Source organism: Rosa chinensis, chromosome 5 (genome assembly GCF_002994745.2).
Source record: "Rosa chinensis cultivar Old Blush chromosome 5, RchiOBHm-V2, whole genome shotgun sequence".
NCBI classification, from domain to species: Eukaryota; Viridiplantae; Streptophyta; class Magnoliopsida; order Rosales; family Rosaceae; genus Rosa; species Rosa chinensis.
Window position 1 is genome coordinate 3,136,538 of NC_037092.1, and position 10,926 is coordinate 3,147,463.

The following is a 10,926-nucleotide window of genomic DNA, read 5'->3' on the forward strand; positions in this document are numbered from 1 at the left end:
ACGAAAAACTCAAGTGATTGGGGGACCTATGATCTTTACATGTCCCCTAGATTTTCTGGAATCTGCCCAATACCTTCGGCATAATGAGGACCTAGCTCCCTATGATTTTTTATGCCACACATAGAACATGATTTATGTGTCTTTGTGTGTCACAATCACTCACTTATGCCCTATTAATTTAATTGATTACTTGGGTCAATTCTACAATAGACGCATCTCTGCAAATTATAATCGTGTTGCAGACCTTCCTAGCTCGATCATTTTTTAAGATGTTTGTAGAAGAAGTTTGTTCAAATATCAGTCAATCCAAAATTAGTCAATTAACTATTTGATTAATATCAAATTCTGATTTAACAATACATTTATGTTTTTTTACTAGGAACAATAAATTTATGTTGAGGGTAATTGTTTCAAATGAAGCTAAGAAATAAATAGTTTAATCCTTGAATTATAATTTATATTACATAAGTATCTTTATTTTCTTTTTTTTAGAAAAATTAAGATCATTTTAACCAAATGATCAGTAAGTGGACATAATTGAACACAGAATTAGCTTCCCACCATGCATGGTTGGTGTGGGACTGTGGGGGGAGTTGTAGAGCTCTATAGTGCATTATTTAGAAGGATCAATGGCCTCTACTCAACATGCATTAGCATTTTGCAGCAGATAACTAGATATTTTTATCATGCGGTACAGAATCACGAATGTGTTTAATTATTGGATTCCTTGTTCACTAGAGTCCAAACTGGAGTACTGTGTAGTCCATTCATTCACCCATACAGCCATACCTAGTACCCTTAGAATCGACAGGAAACATGAGAAACGTGCGATCCTTCTTTTCTTTCAATTTCTCAAGTTTTCAAAAATACTTTGAACTTTTTCTCTTGGGTCAAATGACTCAAAATCTTTGAAAGCATGATGAGATCATTTGTGTTACGTACTAAAACTGAACAGACCGCGTAAGCATTAAGCATATTATAGTCTTATTTACATAAGCATTATGGTCAGGTGAGGTTCACATTATGAAAACCAAACTCTCTCTTTTTGATCCATCCAGCATTATATATGGTCTGGAAAGGTTTAGCTCTTAATTCTGTCATCGTACGCTCTAGTATCATGAATTCGTGATCAGATAGAATTGTTCATTTTCTATATCACACATTAGTATTCAATCCAATTATATTGAATTCACGGACAAGTTTTAAGGAATTTCAACTTTCAACTGTGTTAAATTCATGGACTACTGTTAAGCAACTGTTTATTGATTTGGTAGAAAAGAAAAACGTGAGTTTAAATGATTAAATCAATACACATTTCAATACTGTTTAGAGATTATCTTTAAAGAGTGCTGGTTTAAGATCAGAGACCCAGATCAAGTCCACAAAACTGATTTAAGATTCAACATCTGGTTTAAGATCAGAGACCCAGATCAAGTCCACAAAACTGATTTAAGATTCAACATTATGTAATTTTTGAAAGAAAAGTAAAGCTAAATGATTAAACTGTGAATAGAGTAAAGGGTTTCATTATCTGGTGCTGCAAATCATAAAAGTTCAAAACTTTAAGAGCCCAGATCGAGCAAACTTGAAAGAGAAATAGGGTCTAACCTCAAATGTGTTCTTCAGCAGCTTATCAACTGTAAAGTTCAAAAGCACAAAAAACGACAAAGCAAAAAAAAAAAAGAGAACAAATTTCAGATCAAACAAAAGGATGATCCCATTTACATATTTGAAATGGGTTTTTCAAACTCTACCTTCCTCCATTATCAATTGAAACTGCTTGATCACAACTGGATTAGGAATACCCATCTTCGTTTCTGTCGGTTCCCTTTGCAGATATTTAAACATAAAGAAAGAATGCAAATTTCAGTTCAACTACTGTAAACCCGAAACAAATTGCAGAAGCATTTCAATTCTGTATTAATAAAATTCATATACATCCCAAATTCAATCAATCTAATGGTTTTATACATCAATTCCATATATTCATCTCCAGCACAAAATAACAGATTTAATTAATCTCAATATCCCAACAGAAACACATTCACAACTCAAAGGCTTGGAATTCTTACCTTGTACCACTTCTGCCGAGACCATAGTCTCAAGGACCTGCTGCTTCCTGCAGTCCTCCTTAGTTCCTCATCATCCCTTTAAAAACTCAATCGAAATCAAGACCAGAAGCTCCCCTTTACCTTTGAAATTCCCCCATTTCCTCCAAGTACGAAATTCTAGAACAATCAAAAGAACTGAACATTCATAACTTCATTACAGTGAAATTGGAACTCAGCCTATAAGTAGTGAAAGAAGTTTTTTTTTAGAAAATATAGGTAAACAGAACTACCTTGCTTATAAAAGTCTGGGAGCAAAATATGAGAGTTTCCAGATTGCTAGTGACCTCATGAAGGAAGTTATCAGTGACCTGAGAGAAAAGCAGTACATTAGAGCTCCTAAAAAGTACAATGACATATTTGAATTGATAGGAAAAGAGGTACTGAGGCTTTGAAAAGTAAATTAATCTTGTTTTGTAGATGACCAAGTTGAAAACTGATTACAATGTTTAGTCATAATACAATCAGAATAAGCAAATCCATTTTAATATCTGAATTTGTGTAAGTTGTATATAAACAGATACAAATTCTAGGTGTCAACTTCATTCTGTAGTTTGGTTAAAATCTATTACATTCACAACAGATTTGAAACAGATGGTATTGAGTGCCCTCACATTAAATTGGATAAAGGCTATCTAGAAGTGAGCTACCGGGAAAGAAAAAGAGATTGGATCCATGGCAAACTCTATTAGCAAACTGAAAAAATTCCTTCACACTATAAGCAAACAAAAAGAAAACCAATTACTGATTGATTAGCTTGTGATAGCAGAAATCAACAAAAACTCAACTGACATAACATGCGCACAAAAAAAAAAAAAAACACAACTTTCCAAGAAAGACAGATATAACATATACATACTTGCATATACAGATACTTAACAGAAACATAAGATAAGAAGGACTTGCCTGAGAGAGACAGAGTTCTTGCACTTGTAGAGATATAGCAACCGAGTCAATGAAATGCTAAGTGATAAAATGATTGATATAAAACTTTTGCTTCTTTGTTACCAATTGAAACAACCCTGTGCAAATATATAGCAAATTAAATTGAATCACAATTGATAGAAATAAGCAAAAGGTTAAAGATGTTTCTGATCAAGTGACAAACTGAAATTTCTAAATAAATAGCTTCTAGAGAAGCAAGTTTCTTGTATCACTCCAATAAGTAGTTGCATGAATTGAAACAATTCAATATCTTCATTGACACATGAGCATTTTCACCATATCGAAAGTGAGTAGAATTTTAATGTTTGCTGTAAATAAAATGTGTGATTATGAACGAAATTGCAGATATGTACAGTAATCAAATGAGGCCTTTACTGGCAAATTGAGTTCAAATGAAAATAATATATTGTGTTATTTATATGCAAAGGGGGTTGATGTATTGCACAGTCTGGTATGGCATTTACCTTGACTTGAGTCACAACGGAAAGAAATTAAAAGGTTCAAGTTTTACATATATCCACTTAAATGTGAAAGAGGCTGCTAGAGATGGATCAAGTTGTGAAGCTGTGAGCTAAAGCCACCAAGTCCATACAGTACCAAAAAAAAAAAAAAATCACAAAAAACATTACACTCTATCAACTGAAATCGATTCTCACATCATCCATATAACAACATGAAACAAAACACTTAAAAATTGAACCTTCAGGGCTGCAATTCTATCAGCATGCAATTTTTCCAGCTCAGGATCCTAGAAATAACCAAAATTCACGTATTATATCATTCTTTACTAAAAATTGAAATGCAATTTGCAAGAAAGAATTAAACTTACATCCTTTATGTCAAGGTCGACCTCCTGGTCGCCGGAGCTTTTCCTTCGGCAAGAATTTCCTTCTGGTAATTGCAGGCAGTGGTGGCCATTACATTTCCAAATGCTATGTTTTGGAGAATGGATTTGATTGCATCTGGATCCATCTTTGGAGAAGCACATGCATGGTAACCAGAATGAAATTGAACATTGTTTCTCAATTCAAAACTGAGAATGAAGGAAAAAAACTGAAATTTGCATTGAAAAGTAACAATAATGAAGTTTTCTCAATTTCTATCGGGTAAACTGTGCCTTAATCCTGAAGATCGAATCATAAGTCTCTGATTGAAAACAACAGAACAAACTCAGAGCAAACTTGATTGGAGACGATGCTTCCGGAGAGAGAGTGATCGGGGGAATTTTCTCCTCTGCACTCTGCTTTCTCTCTCTCTCATGCCATTGTTGAAAGTAATTAGGTGGTGGCTCTGCAGATCAACAGGTGGTAGTGTAATTTGATTGAAAAGCATTACTCAAATTGTTAACACACTACATAATTCTCAACAATTTCGATAGATTCTTAGAAAATTAACACCAATCAATACCAACCAATGTAATCAACAATCACAAAGTAAATTTTTGAACTAATCTCATAAAAAATCACAAAGTAAATCCAGGTCAAAACCATACCAAACCAAACTCCTAAAACGTAAAAACCGATATCAATTCAAGACAAACAACAACAAAAAACCCAATCAAACAACAAAAGAAACAATAGCAGAAAAGTGCTAAACATCAAAACCATACCTTGAAACCTTTCCAATCATTCACCAAGATCCTAGAGCCGAAGATAAACCAAACCCCTAAAATGTAAAAAACCCATATCAATTACACACCAAAGCACACAAAAACTAACAAAAACAACAGCAGAAGAAAACTTCCAAACCTGCAATCCTCACTCTCGCCAAACCCACCAAAACCAAAATTGGGTGTTGTCGAAACCAAATCCTCTTCTTTCGCTTTCTATTCGAGCGCCACAGTATTCTCCAAACCAAACCCAGTCCCTTCTAGAGCATCAAAAAAACAACAGGAAAGCAACGACCACTCTTAACCCAAACTCACAGTGGCACCCCGTAATTGATGGGGAAAAAAAAGAAGAAGGGCAAGAATGGTCCCCCTGATGTATAGCTATGATGGCAACCAATGCCTTCCATCACTTAAAGAGTATATGAAATCAATGTTGTACGAGACTGTATCAATGTAATAGGACTATCAGAATTGGATTTAAACCTCAAAGGTTGTCAAGACCAACAAGAAGCATAAGCTGCATTACAATTTTATGTTCGAGACAATTTCAGTAGTAAACTGAATACGAATAAACATTGTCTAGCCATTATAGAAATTCGTATGTTACTAAGAATGCTTATTTGAAACAACAAAAATGAAAACTGAAAATTGATCAAACGCACCCTTGAAAAGAGTTCCATGTCTACCTTACATTTTTGTGCTTCAAAACCAAAATGGAATTCAACATACAAAAGAAAGGCAGCAGAAAGAAACGAAAGGCCCTATTTGTCTGAAGTCAGCTTCAGATTAAAACGTCTGTAGTTATTAGCGTTCCCAAGTTTGACAAGTTCCTTTGCCTCCTCAATCATGGAGGCCTTGACTAGTCCATCCACCACAGGCTGCAACAGTGCCGCACTCACAAGGCGGCGCCTTTGGAAAATGTCCTTGCACAGCTCAAAAGCAAACTCAACATCATCCTTCTCACAAACAAAGGAAACAAGCGTCTCGAAAGTCCATTTATCCGGAGCACAACTACTCTTCTCTATTTCACCATACCACCGCTTAGCTTCACCCAAGTTCCCCTCATTCACAAAGCCCTTAATCAAGGCATTGAAGGTGAACACATCAGGTTTCACTCCAATATTCCTCAACTCTTCAACTAACTGAGCCCCTTCTACACTCCTCTTCTCCAAAGCAAACCCCAGCAATTTGGCATTGTAGCTCCTAATATTAGGAACGACATTCTTCTCCACCATTTGACCCCATATCTTCTCAGCATCCAAAAACCGCTTATTCCCATACAAGCAATCCAAAATCGTATTGAACGTGATTACATCCGGCTTCACACCCTTCTTCTCCATCACATCAACCACCGAAACCGCAGAGTCAAACGAACCCATCTTGCAAAATGCCTTGATCACAGTATTGTACGACACCAAATCCGGCTCAATCGACAACTTCTCCGGTACCTCCCCGAAAATCTTCTCAACCATATCAAACTTGTTGGAGTTCACGCAGGACCCCAGGAGGGCATTGAAAGACAACACGGTGCGGCCGCAGTTTCTCTCAGGCATTTCGTCGAACACCTTCTGGGCATTCTCAAACATGCCGGCCTTTCCATAAAGAGAAAGGATTCGGACGGCGAAACCCTCGTCGGAGAAATCCGGATACTTCTTCTGGTCCTCTAGGATTTCTTCGATCGCACGGAAGCGCTTGGCGTTGGTGAGGCGGCGAACGGTCTCTTCGTAAATGGGGGTTTTGGTTCGGAAGCGGTAGAGCTCTGAGGACTCTTTGAACTTCTTGACGAGGCGTTTGAGGTTGCGCTCTCTGTCGAGGTCAGCGGAGATGGCTCTGATGCTCTTGGCGGTTGTGGGTTTGGGCTGGGTGGTGGCGGTGGAAAATGCACGGCGGAGGAGGCGACAAAACGACATCGTTTTAGGGGGGGTGGCCGGGGTTTTGGGTTTAACGTTAAAAGAGTGTGAGAGAAAATGAGTGTGACCTTGGAGTAGAAACATTTTGGACTGGGTTTGGGCTAAAGGACTACTGTCTTGGGCCTCGATGCCTTTTACTAATTTACTCAATTTGAACCTAATTTGAAACAATATATGCTGAAGATAACAATTACAAGAAACAGTTTTTAAGTTTTTCAAAAAAAAATATAAAGAAACAGTTTTAAGGACTGTAAGGGACAAATGCATCTTAATCATGTGTATTAAATTAAAAAAATGAAATTATAACAATTTAAACATGTGCATTTGTTTTCAGCCATCAAATTCATTTGTCCTTTATAATCACTTAAAAATTGTCCCTTAAGTGAGCTGGTCTCGCAATTACATTATCTGAATTATGTTTCGGACCTTCATGTTAGAATTTGGATTGGATTGACTTGATTTTCTAGTATAAATTTAATTTCCAATTTTTTTTTTTAATCACTGCACCGCAGACGCACGAACCATTGAGTGTTTTAACTAACCCGGGTCCCTCAAATCTGCTGGCCACGGGTTGGAGCTGGGATTAGAACTCTAGACTTGGGGGTTCCAGACTAGGCAGCTCGACCAACACACCACACCACATGGTTATGGAATGGTTAGTTGGTTACTGACGAAGTTAAGAGAGACACACACAAAAAAAAAAAAAATCAATAATTATATTCCATGATTTAAATATGTATTTTTTAATCAATTATCTATTATTATATGGTTTAAATTTAATTAGTTGTAGTGAAGTATGATGTGCCAGAAACACTAAAATTTGATACATAAAAGCACCTAGAGCACTAAAGTGGTTTTTATCGTTCCTTGGTACATAAGAAGTCTTAACATGCACAAAATCTGAATATATACACTAGTTGGATATGTACATATTTCTGTTACAAACTTCAAACTTAGAGTCAGATAACAGGAAGAGAATATGTCTCCTCTAACAACCTTCGTTCTTTTGATCTTTTTTCCAGTCAACAATACCAAAGACCATGACATGAATCACATGCACCATGCCAGATATTTTTGTAGTGATTGTTATTGGCACTCCTAATTTAATATCTTCCACTCCAAAAATTATTTACTGTTGTATTTTTATTGCTACGATATCTTTATTTCAATAAATTTGGAGTGGGAGAGCACTTTGCTCTTCCCGACTCCTGTTTTAACCAAAAAAAATAAAAAAATTATGAGTGCAAATAGCATTACACCTAATAACACAAAGAAATAATAACAATAAATAATTGAACTCTCTAGAATAAGTATCAGTCTTTCTCTCTCTAGTTAGTTAGTCTATATAGTATGAACTGTGCTGTTGTGATTTTTCACAGCTGCAGCACCAATTTCTTCCCTATCTTGCCTTCCTCTACACACACAAAATGGCATGACACCCTTGTGAGCACCACATATATGAATCTTGCCCCAAATACACTCCCACTTTGGAAAATGCTTGTTGATCATTATCTGAACGATATGGAATTTGTAGGCTCTGCCTTGGATGAGCTATGCCTAAGTCCCGATCAAGAAGGCTGCAGCCAAGGAGGTAGGATGGGTCGAAGGAGATACAACGACCAGGAAGATGATTCGATTTACAAATCCAAGAACCTGAAAGCCGAAAGGAAGAGAAGAGCGAAGCTTAGTGACAGGCTCCTCAAGCTACGATCATTGGTTCCCATCATCACAAATGCAAGTACTCAAAAGTTCTTGACGAGCATTCGTGAAAAAAAATAGTTTCTAACTGTGGTAATTTCTTGCTTTGTTTCAGATGAATAAAGCAACTATCGTTGAGGACTCAATCACTTATATCTATGAGCTGCAGAAGAATGTGAACATGCTCCAGGACCAGCTCTTTGAGATGGAAGCATTGTCTTCACTGGAGGTGCCGGAGTCAAAGCCGAGGAAAGAAGAAATTGATGCTGCAGAAGAGATGAAGAAATATGGGATTCAGGTAATAATGTTCTGTATATTTCATCTCCTTGAAACATGGCTCTTCTACCTAGTTAATGTTATTGGTAATTCGATTTGCAGGTGGAGGTTAGTGTGACTCAGATTGATGGGAACAAACTTTGGATAAAGGCGGTTCTTGCGAAGAAAAGAGGTGGATTCACCAAATTGATAGAGGCCATGACTGAGTTTGGCTTTGAACTCACTGATACCAGTGTCACTACCTCCAATGGAGCAATGCTTGTTTCATCCTGTCTCATTGTAAGTACTGAAATTTTCCCAAACCTAGTACTCTTCTGTGGTACTGTGGTACCTAAAAACTACATGCCAAATCAAAGGGAGCTATGCACAGTACAGAATAGACATAGATGAATATACCTTGATAGAACAGATTCACTGGACTTAACGGATAATGCAAAGTTAATATAGATCTTAATGATTTCAGGGATTCCATTGCGATACACTTGCAGTCGAGCAAACCAGGGAATTGATGCTGGATATCATTAATGGAATATAGCTAGAGCTAATGGAAGTAATGAAGTACCATACAGGACTATGTATTCATTTTCCTTTGAAGTTCATACTCAAGTCCTTTACTAGTTGGTCTTTGTGTTTGGTTGGCATATACCAACCCTGGAAAGAATAATGTATCAATTTTATATATTTATTAAGGAAATGGAAAACTGTGTTAGATGTTATAATTTGGTTAACAGTATAAGTTGATATATATAAAATTTGATTACTTTTCCTTCCACCAATTCGAAGTAGTACAATTGAACAATAAAGAGTTGTTATACATCACAAATGATCAAGAAGGTGACGGAGAAGGCAGGATTGGTATAAGGAGACACAACAACAAGAATGGTATATCGTTCAAACCAGCATGTTGAGAGGAGAAGGCAGAAGCTCAGTGACTGGTTCCTCATACAATTAAGGATCATTAGTACCGGCTATTACTCATGCAAGTATTCAAAGCCCTTGGTTAGCACATATGATCAACTGCATTTTAAGTATCCAGGACAAGGTCTTTGAGATGGAAGCATCATTCGACATTCGCTAGAGGTGCTAGAGGCTAGACAGAGCTGCGGAAAGAAGATACTTATGCTGCATGGGAGATGAAGGTAGAGAAGAAAAGATTATGGGAACAAACTTTTGGTAAAGGCCATTCTTAGAGAAGAACAGAAGGGGTTTCACTACAAGAAAACTTCGGAAACCTATTCTATGGTAATTACTTGAAAACCTAATGCTAATTCAAAGTACAGCAAGGTCATAGATGAACAAACTTGGTGAGTCAGATTCCACTCATAAGTGATTCCATCATTTATTCCATTCAATTATCAAGGCTTCAATTAATGCAAACACTTCAGCCTCCACCGCGCTGTGACCTCAACTCTCTGAGAGAATGAACCTAAGAATGCCGCAGAATGATTGCGAAAAATACCACCGGCACCTGCCTGGCCTGGGCCATGAAATGAGCCATCTGTATTAACCTTCACCCATGGGGGATCCGGAGGCTTCCAAACAACTGGGATGAAACTTGGGGCAGCAGCTCTCAACGGGGATAAATTCCACTGTTTGAAAATAGGCAGATTATTAGCTACTGGACTAGCTTGCTTAAAAGCTAGGCAGGCAAAGTCCTTGAGTGCGGTACAAAAGAATCGCCGAAACCGGATTGGACAGAAAATACCTACCTTCTGCCTCAACCGATTTCTCTCAAACCAAGTACACCACAACATGCATGTTACAACCTGCAATAAACCAAAGTAGCTTAGTAGAAGAGCTAAAACCATTTAACAAAGAAGCATTGAAGTAATCATTTAGAGACATACCCGAATCAAAAGCCCGTTGGAAGAGAGCTGAAAGCCACTCCCATAACCCCAAAATTAATGGGAAATCCCAGAACAAATGTCGACCGATCTCCCTAGCATTCAAACAGATTGCACACCTTGAGCATAACTGAACACCCCTACGCTGAAGAAGCTCCTCCGTTAGGATCTTATTACATAACACTTTGGATTCAAATTTGCTCACCACCAAATAAAAGTGGTGAGCAAATTTGATTCCTTAGATTTTAAAATGATCAATGGTTCATATTTATTATTTAAATGGTGTCAACATACAATAAGGTGACGTGACAAATGACATGACATTACATATTTCTAATATAAAATTAAACTTTTCTTTATTAAAAGAAAATACAAAAATTAAAATTTGAAAAATCAAAACCAACAAAAACTAAAAAGAAATAAAAGAGGAACAAGAATTACATAATAAGAATTAAGAAGTACTATTCTTATCAACACTGTACAATATCAAAAGAAAAAAAAATTAGCAGAAGAACACGCCACATCGATTGCAGGTA

At 36.9% G+C, this 10,926-nt stretch overlaps 2 protein-coding genes and 2 long non-coding RNA genes across 4 annotated transcripts; 1 reads left to right on the forward strand and 3 right to left on the reverse strand.

Moving 5' to 3' along the window:
* Positions 1–1,321: 1,321 nt before the first annotated feature.
* Positions 1,322–4,516, reverse strand: LOC112165600. The gene is made up of 6 exons (XR_002922907.2): positions 3,883–4,516; positions 3,754–3,801; positions 2,342–2,419; positions 2,073–2,228; positions 1,755–1,828; positions 1,322–1,637 (listed from the first exon to the last, which is right to left on the reverse strand). It is a non-coding gene; the product is annotated as an uncharacterized LOC112165600 (long non-coding RNA).
* Positions 4,517–5,110: 594 nt separating this feature from the next.
* LOC112165598 (pentatricopeptide repeat-containing protein At3g13160, mitochondrial) lies at positions 5,111–6,679 on the reverse strand. The gene has a single exon (XM_024302171.2). It carries the CDS (start codon positions 6,654–6,656, stop codon positions 5,424–5,426), a length of 1,233 nt encoding a protein of 410 aa, XP_024157939.2. The 5' UTR covers positions 6,657–6,679; the 3' UTR covers positions 5,111–5,423.
* A 1,244-nt stretch (positions 6,680–7,923) lies between these two features.
* LOC112165599 (transcription factor DYT1) lies at positions 7,924–9,256 on the forward strand. The gene is made up of 4 exons (XM_024302172.2): positions 7,924–8,306; positions 8,386–8,568; positions 8,649–8,825; positions 9,010–9,256. Exons 1-4 carry the CDS (start codon positions 8,031–8,033, stop codon positions 9,079–9,081), a joined length of 708 nt encoding a protein of 235 aa, XP_024157940.1. The 5' UTR covers positions 7,924–8,030; the 3' UTR covers positions 9,082–9,256.
* A 146-nt stretch (positions 9,257–9,402) lies between these two features.
* LOC121049431 lies at positions 9,403–10,585 on the reverse strand. The gene is made up of 3 exons (XR_005800217.1): positions 10,394–10,585; positions 10,256–10,312; positions 9,403–10,135 (listed from the first exon to the last, which is right to left on the reverse strand). It is a non-coding gene; the product is annotated as an uncharacterized LOC121049431 (long non-coding RNA).
* Positions 10,586–10,926: the final 341 nt, after the last annotated feature.

Coding starts and splice junctions, on each gene's coding strand:
- LOC112165598 (XM_024302171.2), bottom strand. CDS start 6,656: ATGTTTCTACTCCAAGGTCACACTCATTTTCTCTCACACTCTTTTAAC.
- LOC112165599 (XM_024302172.2), top strand. CDS start 8,031: ATGAATCTTGCCCCAAATACACTCCCACTTTGGAAAATGCTTGTTGAT. Junction 8,307..8,385: donor TGGTTCCCATCATCACAAAT/GCAAGTACTCAA, acceptor GCTTTGTTTCAG/ATGAATAAAGCAACTATCGT. Junction 8,826..9,009: donor TTGTTTCATCCTGTCTCATT/GTAAGTACTGAA, acceptor TAATGATTTCAG/GGATTCCATTGCGATACACT.